Source organism: Rhinolophus sinicus, linkage group LG02 (assembly GCF_036562045.2).
Source record: "Rhinolophus sinicus isolate RSC01 linkage group LG02, ASM3656204v1, whole genome shotgun sequence".
NCBI classification, from domain to species: Eukaryota; Metazoa; Chordata; class Mammalia; order Chiroptera; family Rhinolophidae; genus Rhinolophus; species Rhinolophus sinicus.
In genome coordinates, this window is record NC_133752.1 from 51,825,333 (window position 1) to 51,847,429 (window position 22,097).

At 48.7% G+C, this 22,097-nt stretch overlaps 1 protein-coding gene and 1 long non-coding RNA gene across 4 annotated transcripts; one reads left to right on the forward strand and one right to left on the reverse strand.

Annotated features, from left to right (window-relative positions):
• Positions 1–1,654: 1,654 nt before the first annotated feature.
• On the reverse strand, positions 1,655–21,520 carry PRDM8 (PR/SET domain 8). Of its 3 annotated transcripts, XM_019720138.2 has the most exons (8): positions 21,213–21,520; positions 17,545–17,712; positions 9,815–9,931; positions 9,312–9,567; positions 8,147–8,283; positions 5,657–5,877; positions 4,425–4,656; positions 1,655–4,027 (listed from the first exon to the last, which is right to left on the reverse strand). In XM_019720138.2, the coding sequence occupies exons 6-8, from the start codon at positions 5,873–5,875 to the stop codon at positions 2,424–2,426; spliced, it is 2,055 nt and encodes a 684-aa protein (XP_019575697.2). In that variant the 5' UTR covers positions 5,876–5,877; positions 8,147–8,283; positions 9,312–9,567; positions 9,815–9,931; positions 17,545–17,712; positions 21,213–21,520; the 3' UTR covers positions 1,655–2,423. The 3 variants fall into 3 exon arrangements, with proteins under 3 accessions (XP_019575697.2, XP_074180500.1, XP_074180505.1); XM_074324399.1 differs by lacking the exon at positions 17,545–17,712; XM_074324404.1 differs by lacking the exons at positions 9,312–9,567; positions 9,815–9,931; positions 17,545–17,712; positions 21,213–21,520 and adding an exon at positions 8,440–8,543.
• On the forward strand, positions 8,688–12,832 carry LOC109439959 (uncharacterized). Its single transcript, XR_002136582.2, has 3 exons — positions 8,688–9,031; positions 9,506–9,762; positions 12,016–12,832. It is a non-coding gene; the product is annotated as an uncharacterized LOC109439959 (long non-coding RNA).
• Positions 21,521–22,097: the final 577 nt, after the last annotated feature.

Genomic DNA, 22,097 nt, shown 5'->3' on the forward strand with positions numbered 1-22,097 from the left:
GTCAGCTTCTCAGGTATTGTGATTTAAAGATCTCTTGAGGCCCATCTTCCATTTGCGCCCAAATATCTTTCTCACTTCTTGCCATCAACTTTGCTTCACAACCAGTCTTGATCTTTTCTCTAGAAAGTCCCCTTTAGATTTAGTTGGAGCCTGATCAACCCAGTAGAAAAATCAATGCTGCAGTGCAACAAGTACTTCACAGGTAGCAGAACCTGCCTCACTCATTGGACACGTGAGAAAACCAAGATGCAGCTAAACTGAATGATATCAGTAATGAAGCAGGATCAGACTAGTCATGAATAGCAGACAGAGTTAGAACTGGAATTTTGGACTGTTCTCACCATACTTTGCTGAGGATTGGTGTTTCAGATCATCCAACTGTTGCCTAGGAAAACTGAGAGCAGGCCTCAAAAATATGTAGTACAAAAAGTGCTTGGATGATCTTTTAAAAGTCAGTCTTTTTCACCAACCTGGGCCACAATATGGATACACCTCTTTGTCCTGTCCTGGTCTTTACCTGCTCCCTGCCCTAATCATAACTAGTTCTGTAATCACCTTAAGATAATGAAGACTTCAAAATTCTTTTAGGAAAACCTTTGAAAGCCTGCAGTAGGACCTTGTGCAATTTCCCATTTCAGACCTTTTCACAAGTGTCCTCCTTCTGACAGGGGAGGATTGGAAAAATGTGAAGGAAAGGGGTGAGGGGAGGGAAATGGGAAAGTACACCTCCTGTGTTAGATAAACTAGTGTCACCTCTGTAACTAGAACAACCATAGGGTGACTCTGAAGATGCCCATGGATTAAGTACATGCCATCCTAAAACCTAAAGGATCATCATCCATTTGGATTTGCACCTAATGGTTGCCAGATATAACACACACACATATGTATACTCTATTTAAGATTTCTTGTCAGTATATGAAGAGTAGAAAGGGATTTCTCATAAGAGGAAGGGTAGGAAGAGGAGGAAAGTTATCCAGTTCTTCTGTATCATAATGCTCTAGAGCTAGTTTTTGGTGGTTTTGTGTGTGTGTGTGTGTGTGTGTGTGTGTGTGTGTGTGTGTGTGTGCGTGTGTTTTTCCAGAGGCCATGCAGCTGCTCAAGCTGTTAGAAGGAAGTCTGGGCCCTGCAATACAGACTGCTGTGGTCATTTCACCTTAGTTTCTAAAGAAACTTTCCATTGAATCTCTTAATGGGTAAGGCCAGAATGTTGACAGCTTCTACAGGACAAGATACTCTTCCATGTCGGCATCACCAATAGAAACTTAAGTGGGCTTTTCATCTGATCTCCCTGATTGAGGCCTGAAAATTGTCTCTGGCCACTTCTGAAGATGGTAATGATCCTGCTGCTGAAAAGAATGCTGACATCCCAGTGAAAGTTAGCTCCATGGCAGGGACCTTTGTCTAAATGATTTGTCCTGTGATCAAGATGTCCAACGCTTTCCAGCTAAAGATTTTCCAAATAATCATCAAACCTGTCTTCTCACTTTTAGACTCAAAATTGGCTCAGAGTACATAAATGCAAGTGAGGCAGGGTTTATCATCCGTCTCATGCTATTTCTTCTTTTCAGGGACTCAATAAAAATAGATGGTATCTACTCAAAGTAGCCCTTGGTTATAAAAATGCATTTAAAAATACTTTCCAAATAATTGCTTTGAAGAAAATAGTCATTTATTGTCAAAGCATCCAACATACCTGGATAATCTATAAAGTTTAATAAATCTTTCCAGGGATAAAAGAAACACATAACTATTCAGACTCCATTTCACTGGCACAAAATTACACTTTGTATTAAAAGGAAATACATATTTACATAATGATGACATTCTTCATCGAAGTCCATAATCATCTCATGATACATGCACTTCCCCCTGGAAACTTAAATTGAATGGCGACCCCCTTTTTATTCAGTTTTGTTTATTTTTGTAAGAACACACAAACTGTCATCGAGAAATGCAGAAAGCATCTCGCCCTCCTCCTTTATATCTAAAATAATTTTTGCGCTTACATATAATTATTACATCTAAACTGTAAGTGCTTAATAATTTAAGTAGAAACGTATGACAAATGCATCAATATGCTGCAATATATGACATTTTTAAAAATGTACCTTTGTTTTTGGGAAAGTGAAAATGCGTGCATTCAAAAGAAAATCCCTCAAACAACCCACCCAATCAAAAATCCACCATCCTGTCTCGTTTGTGAGCGTGTGTGTAGTGTAGTGTAAGTGCGGGTAAACATTTGAATGAGAAGGCTGGGGGAGATTGTGTGATTGTGTGTGTCTTTGTGTTTGTGTGTGTGTGTGTGTGTATGTGTGCAATGTTTCAGGTCACGAGGAGGTGGTGGATGTCCTCGCTTATTTGTTCCTACAGGTGGCTTGACTGTGCGTGTGAGCGCGTGGAAAGCTGGGGTCCCTTCCGCGTCAATTATGCGAGGTCATGTGCCTGGAGAGGTGGTGGCGCTCCCTGAAGGACTCGTTGCAAATGGGGCACTTGAGTTTCTCCTCCCGCCTCCGCTTCACCAAGGGCTCCATGGCGTACTCCTTTTTGTGATGTGACCTCATGTGGTACACCAGGTCGGAGGTCATGCGGAAAGAGGCATTGCACTTGGCGCACCAGTTCTGCGCGGGCAGACACAGGGAGGTGAAGGAGGGCGGCAGCAGCGTGAGCGCCGAGGGCAGCTGCAGCTGCAGGGGCCCGGCGGCCGCGGCCGCCGCTGCTGCCGCGGCCGCGGAACTCTTGGGCCAGAAGGCGGTGGCGTAGAGGAAGGGGCTCTGTTTGGGCAGGCCGCCGCTCGGCAGGGCCCCGCAACCTCCGTTCAGGTCCGCGGCTCCCTGCAGCTTCACTGCCAGAGGGTCGGTGGCGGCGGGGTAGAGTCTGGTGGGGCCCACAGCGTCGCCGGGGTGGCACGGCTCGAGCGCGCTCAGCTTCTGGCCCAGCACCAGCGGGGACAGCTGCGAGAAGGAGCGCGCTGGCTGCGAGAAGGCGCTTTTGCGCTCGTCGGACGCGGCGCCCTGGCCGCCGCCCGCACCGCCCGCGGCCCCCGCGCCCGCGCCGCTTCCCGCACCGCCGCCGCCCGCGCCTCCCAGTTGCGGCACTGAGGTGAAGGCGCTGCCCCGCGCCGGGCTGCCACCCTCCAGCCGGCTGGGCAGCGGGCCCCCAGGTCGCGGGGCCAGCAGCTTCTCGGCACCGGCAGGCGACGCGGCCACGGGTGTGGAGGAGCCTCCGCCGCCGCCCGCGTCCTGGTCTTCGGCGGCTGTGCCCGCACCGTCGGCTGCTGCCTCCTCCTGCAGACCGGCCGCTCGGGCCGCCTTCTTCACCTCCACGAAGGCACTGCGCTTCGCCTCGCCGGTCTCGGGGCTGGGCGGCGCGAAGAGGCGGCCGTTCTCTTCCAGGCCGAAGTAGCTGCCAGAGGCGCGATACTGCTGCGGCGTGCACACTAGGTCCTCCTTAGAAGCGGGCACCGGCCGCTCTGCGAAGCGGCCCCGGCCCCCCACCAGCCCCGCGCCGCCGCCGCCTCCCTCTGCCGCCTCCTCTGGGAATTTCCTCTTCCCTTTGCCCAGGCCCGCGGCCTTGCCGTCGGGACTCAGCTCCGCCTCCTGGTGGCCGCCGCCGCTGCTGCCGCTGCTGAGGCTTCGGCCGGGGGAGCAGCTGCTGCCTCCCCCGGAGTTTTCCAGCTCCCGGGCCAGGTTGTGGAAGTCCGTGGACGGCTTCGCGCTGCTGCCGCCGCCAGCCACGGGTGGGTTACTGCCCTCGGGGGAGGGCGTCGGGTAGTGGTGGATAGGGCCGGCTTTGCAGAACTTAGGGCCGGGTCCCAAGGGAGCCTCCTGTTGCTGCTGCTGCTGCTGGTCCTTGCCACAGCCGCCGCCCGCGTGATCCTTGGTGCCCACGCCGCCGCCTTGCTGGTCTTGGGGGCTCCTATCAGCGCTGTGAAGTCTTTTGGGGCAGCGGAAGCGCAGATGCGCCACATAGGGGAACTCAAACTGGAAACGTTGGCTGCATTCCAGGCATGTGTAAGGGGACGACCCTGCAAACACCACACACGTACACGCGCGCGCGCGCGCACGCACACACACACGCACACCACATGGTTACTCAGTATCGTCTCCAGGCTACTTTTCCATCACCCCCTTCACAAATCCACCTTCATCTCTCAGGGCCTGAGTGCCTGAGAAAAGAAGATCCTGTGCGACCTGATCTAACTTTCCCTCCTGTTTTGGGGGGAGTGCAGTAATTAAACCAAGTGTCCCCCGATTTCTCCTCACCTATCTGCCCTAGTTTCACTACGGACTAGCTATCAGATGCTTCGTAAAAGACGCCCAAAGAGAGGAAAGGCGCGCCCAGGCGCCAGACTGAGCCCCCGCCGTTCCGGAGTCGCTCCCCCGCTAGCTAAGGGCCCACACGCAAATCGCGAGCCAACCTACCATTCATTTTGCTGTGAGGTCTAGAGGGGCAGAGCAAGAGTAACTCAGTCAGTTCTTTCCCGTACCAAACTAGTAACTCCTCGTCTTTGGCAATCCTGCGGAGAGAGCGGTAAAACAGCTGTCCGTTTTTTATATAGGCTTCAAGGTTCTGCTCTTCTTTATCTCTGGCTGATTGGACCAGACGCAGCCACATGAGACCTTCTGAGGAACCATTTGCCGCTGAGGTGTCTACCTACAGTTTAGAAGAAAAAAATACAAGAAAGAAAGGGGTGGAGAAAGGAGACTTGTAAGAGAATGGAGCCAGAGGAACCAGGACCATTTCCTCTATGCCATTCTTTTCCAAAGAATTGTCTGAGATCAAGATTCCAAAAACTTGACCCAAGTTGGCACCCCATCCTCATGTTTGCAACCAGCAGACAAGATAACCGTCCTTTGAAATGCTGCATCAATCTTATAGCTTATTTAAGTCGCCATTTTCATATACTGGTTGAACAGCAAACGAGGGAATGTCTTCTTACAAATCCAATTAGCGTTAACATCTTCAGAATTTACTTCCAAATTATCCCATATTACAAAAATGTGGGTGGATTTTGTTTATTTTGGAAGTGAAAAGCAAGCTTAGCTCTCAGAAATGATTGTGTCATTCACTCACCTTCCTAATTTTGGCTTAAACAATAAATAATTTTTCTTTGTAAAGAAAGAATAGAAAGTGAGAAGACTTTTATCTTCGAACTCAAATATATGGATTTAATGATGTTTTATTGTCAAACCATTAACATTTTTATTTAAATACAAACTCTGGGCTCTAGCTACCTTTCCCAGACTGAATAATATTTAGGGCAACAGGAGACCTCCTAGGTTGGAAGACAAATGCGTTCAATACTTTGAATAAAAGTACTTACAGAAAGTACTTAGTATGCAAATAGCCTCAAACCTTGTGAAATTTCCCAGAATTAAGGAAGGTAGTGTTCATTACTAGGAAAGCCCAGGATTGAGGCACTGATTTAGACATAGTATTCCAAATCAAATTTTGTCATTTATTCCAGAAAAATCAGTTGACAATAATTTGAGTTTAATTTTCCTTTTCAATTTTTGGTGTGTAAAACAGGATGACTCACATCACTGCATTTTCTACATTTAGAACCTGTCTCAGCTTGTCATTGGAATGATTCTTCCTCTGTTTTCAACTGGACATTACCCGCACACCCTAGGCAGCATTGGCCAAGACTTACCCGGAAGATGTAAGGAACTGTTCTCTTGTCGGTGGACTTGAGAGCTATGAAAGCTATGCTGTCGTACAGGGAAGTATGGCTCAGGACGCAGGGACCGAATATAGCGTTCTCAGGAATGTCGCAGGTGGTGTAAACGCTGGTGAAAATATCTGTCAGACACTGTTGGACAGCCTTGGCATCCCCGTCCCAGATGCCTCGCTGGATGCCCGAATCCTCCATCACTGGAGACAGATACACAGGACAACGAAGCGAATTACATTATTATTCTTTTTGCCTTTATGAAAACAGGCAGAACATTTTAACTATTCCAAATTTTTTTCTTGAATTCGCCTGATTTTTGCATAACTCTTATTTCACAAAAAAAAGCCAATGGCAGATTAAATCTGGCATATTTTGAAAATGCCAACTAAGGAATACTTTCCTTTTAAAAAAATAATGGGAATAGTGGGAGCTCAGGGTGGACTGACTGCTTGTGACAGAGAAAGCAGGGAGCTAGGAAAGACGAGATCGGTATTTTTTGTTTTGTTTTGCTTTGCTTTGCTTTGTATTACCGTATTTGGGAGAGCATAGGACAGAATTTGGGGGGGTGAAGGTAGGGGAGAATAGTACTTTTTACTAGTCTATAGACTTCCCTGACTGGAAGAAACTTCTAACCCTTGGGAGAAAGCACCTCTCCTCTCCTCTCCTCTTAGGTATTGAACCGGATGCCCAGGAGCTGACTTTTATATTTTTTCTTCCAAAGAGGGGAGCAGCATTAGCGAACAGGCGGAGAGAGCGGAGCATGGCGAATGGATTTCAAGTGGAGTGTCAGGGCCACTGATTCCATGTCAGTTAACCTTTCTCTGCAGCCTACAAGAGGGGACGTATGTCTGCTCATTACCATAATCCAACACTGTCCCTCCGAGGCTTTAATTAAAAAGCAGCAAGCAGAGGTAATTATTTTTTTCTCGACATGCTTATTTATGGATGAGGGTGAATCCCAGTTACCTTGTTATACAAGGGGGTGGATTGAGTCGCATGTGCTTCATGAAGTGAGCAGGTACAGGGCAGGCCAGAAGTGTGCCGTCTGAAATACCGCGTGTGTAATGATTGGTGAATTCTCGCTCCCCCAGAAAGGACCCTGTGTGGGCAAAGGGGGGGGCAGCCCCGCTTGCGTAGACCTTGGTGGGCTCTCCAGCTGTTTAATCCGCAGCAATTTAGAAAGTAATGCCCCGATGGAGGGCTTTCTATTAAGCTGCCATAAAGAGATATTTTACTGCCATTACCACTGGACACTGTCTACAAGACTTACCATTTTTAAAAACACAAAACAGCTATTTTAATTTTAAACTGGCTTTCAGCTAACTGCATTGTTCACTCTTTCTGCCTGACTAAAAGATACCTCTAAGTTGGTTTTTCCCTAATAATCCCACCACAGGCAGTAATTTTTGTGTATTTGGTATAATTTAAGTCGCAGGAAAGAGTAGTTCTAATTCTTTTCCCAAGAAGCTGTTCATTACGGAATAATATCAGCAATGTCCATTTTTTATCTTAATGTCTATTAACCAATTAATCTCGCAAATGTGATTCCAAGGTAGTGGTTTTCTTTTTCTTTCCAGCTAACAGAGCATGAAACTTTGGCGAGCCTCTGCTACATCTCCCAAATGTCAAGTATTGGGATGTGTCTGTCAGACAGAAAGAAGATGAATATCCATAAAGTAGAAACTTACTTTATTGTGATACATCATCTATCCCTGTCCATTTTTACCCCACACGCGGTAGCCCTCCTGATCTTCAATTGCAAATTTAAATACATTTTAAAAATCCTCCAGAACCTCTCGTCTCCTTTGCAAAAGAATCCTATTCTTTCCTTTTCAATTTCCCCAATTCAGGGCTTTATGCCTCAATTTCTCCTTTTAAAAGTCTCTTTCACACAAGCGTTTCATTGTGCTGGGCGGTCGCCCCGTCACTTGGGGCAACAGCAGGGACGCAATCATTAAAATGCAGTTCTACCTAACAATACGGTGAAAAGATCCTCGCTACGCCGAGCTAATAGGGGTCCGCGTCGCTGTGGCGGCCGCCACGAGCACCGAACCCGTCACAATAACCGCTGGGCGAGAGCCTGATCCAGCCCGCCGTGCGGTCGCCTTTACCACCCAGCCTTTCACAGCTCAACATCCTCCCCTAGGCCCCCGCTTCTCATCCGCCGGGGCGTACTCTCCAGAGCCGGCTGGGCTTGCCGAAAACCTGTCGCAGCCGCTAGCCGCTCGCCCTCCCCGGGAGGCAGGCATTGTCTGGCGGCCGCGCGCTCCCCGGTAGCTTGCTTCTCCGGCAAAGTGCTCTCCATCGAGCTCCTCCCTTTGTATAATCTTATTGGCAGTAGAGATCCCCTCAACAATTATTTCCCCCCTCTTCTGGATAATGAGGAAACGGAGAGCAAAATTTTTCACTCTCCGCATCAGACCTGCCTTTCTCCCCTCCCCCTCCCCCCATCAATGCAAATAGACTTACCAGGAATAAGGTCAGGATGGAATCGCCCAAATAAGGCCACCAAGAACTGGGAGATGCAATCGAGTGTTTCTTTTGCCTATTGTATCAGTGTATTTCCATGTCAAGAGGTGTTGGTGTTGCTGTCTTGTAGGTTCTGCCTAAAGAGAGGACAGAGAGATAGAGTGATGGGGATAGAGAAAAGAGGGGAGAGTAAGAGGAGAGAGAGAGAGAGAGAGAGAGAGAGAGAGAGAGAGAGAGAGAGGAGTTGTACAGATGGATCCGATGCAGTGACTGACTGGCACGCAGACACACACTTTTTGTTTGCTGCACATAATCTGCCCAATGACGCGTGACAGCCCACGTCCCCTCCCTTTAACTCTTTGCTGGGCTGGGCGCTCTCTCCGGCTCTGCCTGCCTGGAAGCGGTCTCTCTGGCTTGCCGGTGCCCGGCAGGTCCTGAGCGCCTTCCCCAAGAGGCAACGCCTTTCTGAGCGTGGCCCGGCCCGCCTCCTCTTAAAGCATCGGCCCTTTGGGACTGGTAGGAGGGGAAAATCAGTTTCGGGGTCGGAAAGGAAGTACCAAAAGAACTGGAAAAGGCCTTTTTTCCGTTTCGCTTGGCACTTGGAGAATCTCTGGCAGGAAGGTGGCCACTCAATGAGCGCACGGAGCCCACGCGCATTTCCCGAGTCTGAGTTGGGTGCAGGGGAGGGGATTGAGGGTTAGCCCGAGGGATTCTCCTCCAGCCTTTGAGCCATCGCTGCTTCGCGCAGCTAGTTGCCTGGGGCTGATAACCCAGCGCCAGCTCTCTCCAGGAGCGCTCACTTTACCAAGCCCTTCCCAGCAAGGTTCAGAAAGGATGCGCTTTGGTGAGAACTTGGCTCAGTCTTTCTGCGGAGCCGGAGATGGGGTAAGGGGAATGGAGTGGGGATGCTGCCAGACCTTGGAAGGGGATTTACAAGGGGCATCTGATCCCAGGAAACAAGTACCTGGGCAGGGGATGGCGTGAGGGGCAGATGGGTGGGAAGAACCCACGTTACCGGACTCAAACATTTCCTGCTGTTCGGTCCTCTGCCCGGCACGTTCTGCGTAATCCCCGAGAGGGTCCCAAATTGGGGGCGTCCATATTTTAAGACTTCCGTGTGTGTGTGTGTGGGGGGCAGAGGATGAGTCAAAGTAAAAATTATTACCGAGATGTGCTCCAAAGAAAGATGTGCTTTTCACGTCCAGCGGTGGTGGAAAAGTGGATAGAGTTGCGGCGGCTGTCTCGGGAGCCCGGTTTGTGTGCTAAGCCACTTAGAGGCGCTGGCTGGCCCGGTTAGTGTAGCAGCTGATGCTAATGACTTGAGGTCTTTAACAGCCTGAAAGTTGACTCCTTCTACAGGGACCGCAACACATTTTCGCTGGGGGACTCTCGAGGTTCTTTTGCGCCGTTCAACTCTACTCCTAAGGGAAGAAAGGCCTTTGAGTGGTATAGACGGTCCCACTCCCTCAGCCCCACCCGCCACACCATTACATTGAAAAAGGCAATCTGTTAGCTTTAGGATAAATCGGATGTGAAGTACGCTAAAGTAGACGAAGCAGAACCACGACTTATGGAGGAGAGGAGACAGCCTTGTTTTTAATCCAGTGTGAAATAAGGTAAGTGGACTGGGGCTTGGCAAAGGGCAGCTTAAAAGGAAAAGGTGCATACCGTGTTAGATTCTCTCGCAGCTCTGAGACTTCACTCCGGAACCCAGTGAGGCAGCGAGGCCCTGAGCGCCTTTCCTTGCTGGTGCCTGCGGTCCAAGGAAGCCAGGGAAGGATTTTGCTGAGGGAAAAAAAAGATTGCGAGGAACTTCCCACTAAATGAGTTATTTTCTTCTCTCTCTCTCTCTCTCTCTCTCTCTCTTCCATTCTCTTTTCACCCGGCCCTGGTCAGTCCCCCACATAATTTTCCCAGTCCTTCGGTTTAGACAGAACCCTCACCTAGAATTAAACTGGGAAACAGAGAAAGTAGGGTTGGGAAACCCCCATATATTAGGGAGGAAGGGGGGGATTTTCCCTTGATTTCCATGTTAGCTACTGACTTTTCAAAGAAAGCTTCTCAAACAGCAGTTGTCTTTTATCTTACCATATCGTTTTTTATCCATGTGTACATACTTTGGAATAGTTTGGCTAAGGACAACTTATTTAATGACCAAAGCTCAATACTGAGGGCTCTCACATGTCTGTATATCAGAATCTATAACTGTATTTAGCCAGTTGTCTATAATTGCCTTATGACTGGATGCTCCATTCATTTCTGTCTCTCTGTCTCTGTCTCTCTCTCTCTCTCAAGTATCCCTGTCCCGCAATCACTTATTTAAAGAAAGGGTGGGGGAATTAGAAATGTCAAAAGAATTGCCTTAAACATCTAAAACAGTGGCCAGATACTTAAGTGAATACAGAGAAAAGAAGAAGAAAAAGGTAAAAACAAAAACAAAAAAAAGGCAAAAAGAAAGAGACGTGTAAACAACAGCAAGTTAAGCTAGAGAAGTCACCATAGGAGAGTTGTAGTCCCTCAGAAACTACAGCCTGATGAAGTGAAGGAAGGTGTGTATGTGGTTGGGAGTCAGTGTCCGAAATCTAATTCCATTAAACAGTTGAACAGAACACTCATTAGATCCTTCTTTTCCTACTATTTATAGAACAGGAAGCTTGCCTTTCCCAGGAAAAGTCATCTGTCCACGCAAGCCACTTAAGAAAATCCCCTTACATGTTGTGAATATAAAAGAATCACTCTACATGGAAGGCATTTTTCTTTTCCCTGGCCTTTCCTTTCCTAAATATAAAGGGCACATCTTAGACTATGTCTCCTTTGAGGTATTGAAACGTAGATTCCAGTTTGTATAAAACACTGTTTCTGGTACTTAGGTTGGGGGTGGGGAAGCTTGATTTTCCAATTCTGACGAAGAAAATAGCTAAGATTCTATACATCAAAGAGGAGCGAGGTGTATTCAGAATCTGACTATCAGATGATATTTCCTCTCAGTTTAAATTTTCTGCCTCCTTATTAGAGTTCCCCTATTGATTTTGGGGGGAAAATCCCAAAATAAAAGAATTTCTAACATTTTATGAATCCAATTCTGTTTTATGTATTAAATGACTGGCATAACAAAAAAAAGTATGGGTAAGATTAAACTTGAAATTCCTGCTTTGAAGGTTTTTCCAGTATTTTAAGTGGTACATAATTGCTAGGTAATATAAATGGTCTAAATGACAATCATTAATAGGAGGGAAAGAAAATTTACAAATTATTTTTATTTTTCTAGAAATTTATGGGCTAAAATGGTGCATAAACTACTTTGAAATCCCTCTGCATTATTACTTACTGAAATTCTCTGATACTAAATGAAGGGTTGAGGCATTTATTCAGCCCCAAATAGTACTATAAAAATATGGTTTTATCTAATTCACATGGAACAATGGATTTATGCATATATTTGGAGTTCTTTTCCCTGGGATTTTATTTCCAATTAAATGATTAGAGGGATGACAATAGAGAGGGAGGGTATGTTCACTTTGGCTCCACTTTAGCAAGGCTTCTGGCAGTTATGGTAGAAATACATGTGTAGACAACTGCAGTACTGCTTTGGAAGAGAAAGCTGGAGAGAGGCTGATGAATGATTCCTGAGGTGGTGCCTTTTATGGTCTAAGTGAGAGGGTGGAGAAAGGGTAAAAAAGGAAATCTGATTCTTAGGAGTATTAGAATGAACAGGTTGTTTTTACTCCCAGGGTAGAGGAATGGGGCCCAACATTTCTCAACTTTTGTGAGAGGAGGTAAGTAAAGTCTGTAAGAATAACTCACTTAGAAGGATCGTTACTCTATAAGAATGAAAACACATTGTATTTTCTTTTTCTTTCCATTTCTAGGTCCTGGTTCATCCCTCTCTAATCCTGTTTCCAAAGCACTACATCAGCAAAGGCTTAGTTGTCAAAAAAAGCGCAATTCATGGTGAAGGAAAGCCACACCTGAAGACAATGAAGACAAGAGGATGCCAAGGAAGCAGAGACTTTTCCCCTAAGCTTATTAATTTCCCACTGGGAGGTCTCTAGAAGGGGCTGTGTGGATTGGGGAAGGCAGAGAATGAAACTTCATAGCCTCACCATGGAGCATGGAGAATATGAAAGTTTCTAAGGGGTAATTTAGAGGCAGACTTGCTGAGCTGGATAAAGGTTTACTGGTTAGGGGTCTCTTTGTTTTTTACAAGTATACATGGCAATTTCAGTTTGGGTCCATTAGGTGATAAATGAGTGTTTCCCAGCCTGGTCCTGGGAGAGGCAGAGATTTAAGGAAGGAATGGATCATTTTGTAGCCTGTGTGCAGGGACTCCGGGCTACCAGCTACAGGGGTCATTACTCCTGACTTACATTTTTCTCTCTTCAGTTTTTCCTTTCTCATTGAATGGTAGCTGTTTTTAATGCTGCTGCTGTTGCTGCTGCTGCTGCTGCTGCTACTGCTGCAGTCATGATAACCTACCTTTCTCAAGTTTTAAACCTTCTCTCTGAGGGATCTCAAATTCCACTTGTCATTCTGTTGGAGTTCAGCTGTGAGCTGGATAATCTTTGAGAACTTTGTGTCATTCATCTCCTCTCCTGGATCTGGTTTGTAGTCAACTGGCTTAATGGCTTCTGAGTATGACTTCCATCAGGGCTAGCAACTGAAGTGATATTAAAGGCAACTACTCCAGATCTAAAATCAATGCCTCATGTTCACAGCTGTGTGACCTGTGACCCAGATCCAATACCCAGCATCCTGACCCCCTGGAACCTCCCAGTTTTATATCCTTCCCCAGATAAATATTTAGAGATCTGGCAAGGAATATCCTTGTGTTCCGTCAACTCAACTCCACAAGTTACTAAGTTTTTCCAGAGTCAGACCTCAGTAGTAGACAGAGGATGTGAGGAAGGAAATGTAGGAAGGGCCACAGTCAACCACTCTGAGCTTCCTCACCCTCCGGGACAGGCTTTCCAGGTAGACTGGGGACCAAGGGGTGTCCAGCAGTGTCAAACGAGAGGGAGCATCAGATTTTGAGAAGATTGACTCTCTAGGCCTTAGGAATGTCACCAAACTGAGGGGCTGTCCATCATATTTCTTTGTACAATCAGGAAAAGGGACATGATCCCAACACTCACTACCTGAGTTCCACCTCATTTCCTCTCTCTTTTAGACTGTATGTAATTCCTAGTAAGTTAAAAAGAGAGAGGCTGATTGACACACGGTGGTACCTGTTCTCAGCTAGCCCTCTGAAGCGTGAACTTAGATTATCAATTGGGCTGCTGGGGGATAAGCAGCATGAAGCATTTCTTTCCTGGGAAGGGGATCTAAGCAGAACATACACATGACCACGATGTTCAAGCTTATAATTTATCCATGGAATACTTTCCGGAAGCCTGAGGAGAGGGACAGCATCTGATGTTCTCAAAGGAAAAGGAAGACAAAACAGAAAAGAAAAAGATTTGGGGGAGTACATAGCAGTTAGTAACCATAACAATGATGACTCACATTGCCTTGGAAATAAAATTTATTTCTTTACAAACTGTGCTCTCATACCCAAATTCCTCCCCGGTTCATATTGTAGATTGGACTGTTTGAGTGAAACACATCTTTCATGATTTTAATTAAAATGAATTGCAGGTGTTTCATGATTTAATCCAGGGGTATTACTCTAATGCTGATGGAGGACTATATCCCCAAACATGTATGGAAAGCCAATAAGTTTTAACAGATTTTCATAAACATTTAAAAATGACCAATGTAAATCTTTCCTTTTAAGTCTTCACTTGGGGAGGTGCTCTCTTAAAGATTTCAAAGATCAACTTGTCACAAACAATAGTAACAGCGTGGCTACTATAGAAAATACTGTGCATATATTTCAAAGTAGCAGAAATAATAGGCAGGGAGGTTGAAAGATATTTGTTCTCTTGAATTTGCTGATTGAAAGGCCAATTCCCAGATTGATTTGGCAGTCTTCTGGTAATGTAATATAAGGGTAACCAAGATATTCATAATCGCCTTTAACATTTTAAGGAAAACCCATATTTGAAGAATAAATAACATCTAGATTTGTCAAGTACATCATTCACAAATTCCTAATAAGAATAAACACATTGAATATAAAGACGTTGATGTTGAGATTTCCTGAAGGCCTAAAATTCAGTTTAGGTGTGAACAAGTTTATACCTGATCAGACACGGTTGTGTGTGTGTGTGTGTGTGTGTGTGTGTGTGTGTGTGTGTGTGTTTAAGTACGTTGTGGGTGAATATTGTTGAGAGTAGCAATTAAAAAAACTTTCAGGATTGTCATTTTTCTTGGTTGCATATCCATAACGTAGTCAGTGCTCCTTTTTGCATGTTTTGTGTAAGATGGTTTTGAGAAAATAGTTTGTGTGAAGTCATATAGGAGGGCAATTGGTCCTGCAACACTGAGTAGAGTTCTACACTATATATTTTCTACATATGATTTTTGTATCTGGTACATTGTGTATATGGTCAGATGCCTCACATCTACAATCTAGAGTAATTTTACCTTAGGCCCTAGGAAGTTAATGTTTCCAGACAAGGGGGATCCTGTGAACTTGTGAAACTATCCTGGGGAAAGTCAGTAGCTGAGAGTGCAGTGGGTTCCATTTCCTACCTGGGGTGCTGAATGAGCCGCTGTATCCCCTAAGCCACTCACAGCTGAGTTTGTGCCAAAAATTTGGGCAACCAGGCAAGGCACAGAGTGCCTGCTAGAATTCCTGCCTGGATTCTGCGGTGCTCATGACTCTGTAAAGGGAATGACAACAGAACTGAGGGTGCAGAGAAGGCCAAACGCAGAGACAGGCTTCAGCGAAGGCTAAGAGGTCTCTCTGAAAGAGCATCAGGGAGGGCACTGCCCCAACAGCATCGCAGACGCCGCTCCCAATACGTTTGGGATGATTCACCAAGAGTGTAGGATCCTGACACGGGTAGGTACTGGGCAGAACCAGACAAGCCACCTTCATTGGGGGCTCTCTCTTTCACGCGCAAATCCTGAACTTCGGGGAGGAAGAGACCACGCACGCGCTCGGTGCGCCCCAGGACACACGGAGGACTGAGCAGGGACCAAGCACGGTTAAGGGCCTGTCCACGTTTTCCACGTTCTCCAGCCTCCTACCGCCTCCCTGGAATCAGTGCCAACACTTGCCTCCTGCTAGGTGACTACTTTCCGCGAAAAAAGGCGTCTTGAGGACCAGGCTTTCAGGGACAGCTAAGATCCTTTCTACCCTGTTTCCCCGAAAATAAAACCTAGTCAGACAATCAACTCTAATGCGTCTTTTGGAGCAAAAATTAATATAAGACCCGGTCTTATTTTACTATAAGGCCAGATCTTATCTAACATGATATAAGACTGGGTCTTATATTAATTTTTGCTCCAAAAGACGCATTAGAGCTGATTGTCCGGCTAGGTCTTATTTTCCGGGAAACACGGTACCACCACCACCACCATCCCCGTCCCCTGCGCACGTCCTTCCCTGGCAGGTCCTCCGATTGCCATTCCCAGGGTATGGGTCTGTTTTCCCATCTCTCACAACTGACAGTGATCTGTCCCAGTCTTGGTTTCCTCCTCAGGCAAACTAAGGCTGGCAAGCGCTGCCTCCCGGGTCGCGGTGAGGACTCAGTGAGGGAAAGAGGGCGAGTGCACTTTGGAAAGCCAGTTGTAGAGCAGATGGTAAGGGATTACTTCCAAGAGCTGGGGTTAGTTTAATGTCACCCTTGGACATCCCAGAGAGGTCTCAATGCCTTCATTAAGTAATATTCTCCTTAGAGGTCTGGAGAACTAACCAAGAAAGACCAACAACTCAGGTTCAGGCCACAACTCCATCAGGGGAACTAGACTGCCTGGGTTTGAATCCCAGGTCCTGACCCTGGGCAGGTAATTTAACCCGTCTGTGCTTCAGGCCCTCATCTGTGAACCGAGGGTAATAGAGGTCACCTCTTTAAAAAGTTATTGTGAGCGCTGATATTGAGCAAGCGCAGAGCACAATGCTTGGCACATAGTAAATACCCATTTACTATGTTACTCTTGTTACTGTTATAACACTGCCTTGGTTTCCTCGTTAGAAAATTTGGGAATTGTATTGTGCACCCGCTTTCAAAGCCACTCAGTGAAAGCTGAGGATTTCTCCCTGTTTCTAGGGAGATCGTTAGGAGGTACTGGAGGATAAAGCCGGCAGCAGGAACCTGTTCAGGTGTTCAAGGATCCCCTCGACCGCTGAAGGAAGGGCCGGGTGTTCCATCCATAGCCGCAATCCCTCCTCCCTCCTCCCCTCTTTATGGAAAAGCGAGCAGTTTTCTGCCTGGAGGCTTGTACTTTGGGCTCCTACCCGCCCCACCCCCATGCCCATCCCGGAGCTCTTCCTTTAGAAGCCACGTTAGAAATGCGGGCAAAGCCAGGTCCGCGAGGGATGAAAAGCGTGTGAACGCATCGCCGATTAACTCCAGTGCGGTGGCCAGAGAGCCGTGGCCTGAGTGGGCAGAGGAGCCTGGGGACCCAGGCGTCCGCCCTGACCAGGGCTCAGGGCCTCCACGCGGCGCGGCCTGCCCGCGTCCCGGCCCTGAGGCAGCGGGGGCAGCTCCACGTTCGGGGGGCGCGGTGGGACCAGCCCCAGCTGTCCCGGCCGCAGCCACGCGGGCCGCATCCCGGCTTCGAGCCCGCGGGCTCCACGCCGGCGGCCCTCAGGCCCCGCCCCCAAGGCCCGCACGAGGGCTGCGCGCGGAGCATTGTGGGCCGCAGGGCAGACCCCGCTCCGCGACCCGCCTGGGAGGCCGGGCAGAAAGTCCGCACCCAGCCGCACTTCGCAGCCCGGGGCAGGCGCCTTAAGTTCGCCCCACGCCTCCAGTCTCGGGCTCTGCGAAGCCTCCCGCCCAGGCGAGGGACCCGTGACAGAGGTCAGTTGTGGGTTCCCCATTGATCTTTCTTCTGAAGGATCCGAGAGAACTTGAAACTTGGGATTCTCAACACTTAGGTTTGAACCCCAGGTCTTCACTCTACTAGCTGCGTGTCTTTGAGCAAATTACCTAACCTCTGGATTTTTAGCTTGATATTCATTTGTGAAATATCAAAAACAACGTTTATCTCATAGGGTTATGACTACTGTTATGACTATTACTAGGGCAAGCCTGGGTTCAGATCCCAGCTGGACCGCTTGCTTGAGGTAGGTAGCCTTCCCGTGCTTCCGCTTCCTGTGAAGGACGGGTATCTGTGAGCTAGGGATAATAGTACTTAACTCAAAGGCTCATAAGAATTAGATGCAATAAATATGGCAGTGCAGTCAGCCTACCACATACCGTAGTTAAGAGTCCAAATAGCTGATTATTTAAAGCATCTCAATGCCTGCCACTTTGAAATGCTGGGTACATATAATTTTTAAATCTTACCTCTCCTGCTCCACTTTTTCTCCTCTTCAGAGAGAAACAAAATGCAAAGGTGCATGTCGGTATGTGGGGTGATAGCACATGTAGAATCGGGAAGAGGTAGCTTGTGGCAGAAAGTTAGGTGACACTTCGGGAAGCTGCATGCCTCTCCTGGCCTTTGCGCTTCAGTTTCTAGGGACAAGGTAAAATAATAGGACAGGCAGCGAAAAAGGAGCTTAGAATATGGAAAGTGCTCAACAAATACGTTTTTCAGTTGAAAATGGCATTTCAAGTATTAAAGAGACAGCGTGTCTGACGTGGAATGGGAGACCCTGCACTGGGATTGGTTTCCATCTCTCTGTGCCTAGCTGCCAGTAGGCTTGTTGGGAGCATTTCTGTGTGATTTCATGTCATGGCCCTTGGGAGGGGAAGATCTCAGAAAGGGGATGGAAGAGAAGGGGGCACTGCTCTACGGGAACAGGTTTTGGGGACAGGAGGAACGATAAGGTGCACCCTCTTGCATGTGGAGAAGAGATACATCCCTGCAGCCGACGCAAAGCATACCTGACTCAAAGGAAGTAAAACTCAGGAGAGGGGAAAAAGAGAACAGATATAGGGGTGAATTCCCTTGGGGTGAGTTAGGCCTTCAGTGTAAGGTTGGAATCTGTCTATTCCCCAAAGCTTGAAAATTCAATTTGGAGTCCAAATGCTTGCATTCACAGACATCCCTTAATCATCCTTACTACAGCTCTGGTTCTTTCAGAGTGAGGGAGCATACCTACATCACCATATGCCTCTTCACTGTCCCACTCCTTCAGGACCAGTGGCCTCTTCTTACTTTTCCAATGGGGGCACTTACACCTTTGTTGTTGTTGTTCTCTATGGATAATAGGATAATGGAGGGTGCTGTTTTTACTCAGCAGCTAACAGGACGTCTGGGAAAGCGTGGCCCCAAGCAGCATTCAAGACCATGCCTCTCTGCATTCTCCCTGAGGGCAGAGAATGCTGATACAGCAACAACAGTCTAAGGGATTTCGTAAACTTCTGGCTCTTAGTGTCCTTTCCTCTCAAACCCTGACTAAAAAGTGCTGTTAGCAGAAAGGAGAACACAATAAAACAAGTTCCTCAGTTTTTCCACCCCTGGGCAAAGGAGACAACTGATGAAAAGGAGCCACAACTTGGAAAAGGTTTCTTTTTCCTGACCATAAATCTCATCCTCCTGTTCGTCTGCCCAACGAAGCATGATAAGCCCTTTTCCATAAAGTATTCAGTATTAGAGCCACAAAGCTCCCCCAATCAGTAGCCATCTGCTTCTACCATAACTGCTGCTCCCGAAGCAGGGAAAGCAGCAGCAGAGAAAGGGCACCACTGTTAGGCGGCTGGACAAATGAGGAGACTGAATAGCTTTGGTTTTCCTTGTGTATCTGTATCTATAGAGACAGGGGAAGAAAGGCCGCATTATATTGATACAACAATTGTAAAACAAAACACGGAAGAGGCATCTAAAGGGCAATATCGCATGCATCAGGGGTCTCCAGATAAAAGGGGAGCTAACAGATTTATAGAAACCTTTAATTGGTTTTCAATTGAAAGCTAAAGAAGCTGGGGCGAAGCTGTGAAGAGTGGCAAAGTGCTCTCCTTCAGCCGTCTGGGAGGCGTGATCGATTTCATGGAGGGAGAAAAGAAGAATCCGGAACTCGTCCGGCGCCTCTGCGAGGGCAGGGAGCAGCTCCGTGTCAAGAGCTTTTCCTCTTTGGCCAGGGAGTAACTGATGTGATCATACGTAATAACAGGATCTCTCTTCTTCCTCTCTCTCTCCTTCTCCCTTCCTCCCACCTTCCATCAGACTGATAGACACGTGGAGAGGGAAGGAAAGGATGAAAAAGTAAACCTATTTTCCCATCCCCGGAAGAAATAGACCCCAGCCGAAAACCACCAGGCTTTAACCCTGTTCATCGGCTAGTAGGAAGGCCTCTTTGAAAGAAACAGGAGTCCTGCCCTCACCCTACCCCCAGTCCTCTCTCCTTTTCAAGACTTAAACAGGAAAAGCTAAAATCACAGGAGGCCGTCCACTGTGTAGGGTGAGAAGTCTTGGCTTGAGCCCACTGGGTTTGTTTCTGAGCGGATCTCTCCATTCAACCGGCACTGCGCGCCTTTTCTTAACCCTTTCCTGCACGGCGTGCGCCAGCCCACATCAGCCTCCATCCGCAGTGCCCACCCACACAGCAGCCCCAGACGTAGGTCTGTTTCTAAGGCTAATTTATTGGCCCGACCCTCCATTATCTTTTTCGATTTCCTAATTAATCAAAGATAAAAGGCAATGGTGCAAATTACGATTATGAGGAAACTGGAAGACGGTTTTGAATAAAATGGGAGAAAGGAAATATGATTGATTGAACGGCATGACAGTGAAATCTCAAGTGCGAGGAACAGACCCCAGGGGGTCAAACCTGACCCCTTTGTGTTGCAGGTGGGCTGCTCTGTCTGCCCTAGCGTTGTCGCCAAGGGGACAGTCCCCAGATTAGGTCACTTGGTTCCAAAGCCTCCCGAGGAGAGAGCTGGGTTTCCTCTCAGGGTCCCAATCCCACTAGGTGCCGGCCCCCACCCTTCCAACGCACACTCCGCTACCCCTGCTGAATTTCAGGACGCTTGGCTACTGATTCCACTCCACTTCAGGAGCGTCTTTGGATCTAAGTATACCCCACCACTGCGCTAACGCGCGGCAAGTGTCTCTCATAGTTTCCCTTCTGTCTTTGAACATTCCTCTTGCGAGGCTAATTCCTCGTGAAATTGCAGGCAAACAAGTCTAGTAGGTCAGAGATTGTATTTGCTCTTGTAAGGGATTAATAGAGCCCCTGTCTGATGCTGCTTTCCAGAATTACGTTCGGGATTAAAAGGCAGACACGACACGGGAACACATTTTGCATTCACTGGTGGTTGTGATTAATGTTTCCGAGGGGATTTGTGCTGGGAGCTTACAAAATGTGCTCTCCGGGGTCTAATGCCCGACGGCCGCGTGGCAAGGGCGGTCAGGAGGTCTGTGGGCACGCGCCTGAGCACTGAGGGATTAGAGAGATGTCAGATGGGCGCGGGGCGCCAGGCGCAGTGGCCTTTTAGCGCCTTCCTCCCTCCACCCCACCCCGGCACAACTGCTTCGGAGGACAGCAGTGAGGACTGTCTCAGGTGGCAGACTTTAGGTTTTTCAGGGCTATGTGTAAGGAGAAGATACCCTCGAGTGTCCTGACTTTTGGGTGGGAGAAAGGGGCTCATTACCAAGCCACTGAACTTCATCCATCAAGGGGGAGTTCCGAGCTCTGCGCTCAAGGGGAGAGCCGCTCAAACACATCAGTGACCCCCAAATCAAAGCCTCCCAACCCCGGTCCGGAAGAGAATTACCTCACTCCCGCGAACCTACCACTCTCAGGGCTGCTTTCGCACCCAGGGAGTCACCAGTGGAGAGGAGCCAGAGGCTAGGCACGAAGTACGTCCCCCTTTCCGAGCGGGTGAAGGGACACGGGAAGGAAAGTTCCAGGATGCAAGGGGGAGGCAAGGAAAAGGAAAGCAACCCAGCAAGCAAGTAAAAAGGAAGCAAATAAGAAGCGAGAGAAGAGGGTAGTGAGAGGAGGAAAACGGGGAATAGGTGGACGCAGATGGTGGACATTACGGTTCTCCGGCAGAAGGGGGCATCTTACCGGCGGAGACAGCCTTGCATTGGGCTGGGGCGGAATGCCAAGGCAGAAGACGCCCTCCAGCCCGGGCTCCAGGGTGCTGGGCGCCCCCTTCTGGCAGCTGCGCGGCTGCTCCCCGATCCCGCGGGTACTCGGGTGTAGCGGCTGCCCCCTCCCGCGGCGCCGGGGAGTGCCGGTGGTGAGGGGAGGAAGGGCAGGAGTCGGAGTGGGGTGTGTGGGTGGTACGAAGCTGTCAGGCTGTCCCTTCCCTAAGCGCTCCCCCGCGGCCTCCTCATTTGGGGCCTGTGAGTCTCCTTCCCCGCCAGCAGAGCTCCTGCGTGCCCTTCGGTGGCCGGGCTCCCGCCCCAATCGGAGCCTGAGGAGGAGCCCGCCCTCCTCTCCCAGCGCCCGGGTCTTACCGCAGCAGCTGGGAGGGAGGGAGCGACCGCCGGCTGCTGCCGGGCGGCGTCTGGGGGCCGCGAGCCGAGCGCGAGGAGCCGCCATCTGGAGCCTCGGCAGCGGGCGGGGGTGCGGGAGCAAGGGAAGGGGCCTGGCGGCTCGGCCCGAGGCGTAAGAAGTGCAGGGGTCTGAGCGTGGGAGCGGCGCCTGTTCTGCCCCAGTGCCGGTGTGTGTGGTGAGGGAGTGTGTGTGACGGGGGTATGGCCCCTGGGGTGCAGGAGCGGAGGCCTGCCCCTTTTAAGTCCTCTGAATTCCGGGGCAGTCCCGGCTGGCAGGTTTAGCGAAAGAGCCTGGGACCAGCTTGACAGTCCTCCAACCCCCCTTCCTCTTGGGAGGTGGAGAGCTGGGAGGCTGGGAACCAAAACACTCCTACACGCGCACACACCCGCTGTCGGTCAGAAGTGGTTTTCTCATTTCCCTTTCCTCCCACCTAGTCGATCCCACTCCAGG

Coding starts and splice junctions, on each gene's coding strand:
- PRDM8 (XM_074324399.1), bottom strand. CDS start 5,875: ATGGAGGATTCGGGCATCCAGCGAGGCATCTGGGACGGGGATGCCAAG. Junction 4,657..5,656: donor CAGTTCCTTACATCTTCCGG/GTAAGTCTTGGC, acceptor TCTAAACTGTAG/GTAGACACCTCAGCGGCAAA. Junction 4,028..4,424: donor ACCTCACAGCAAAATGAATG/GTAGGTTGGCTC, acceptor TGGTGTTTGCAG/GGTCGTCCCCTTACACATGC.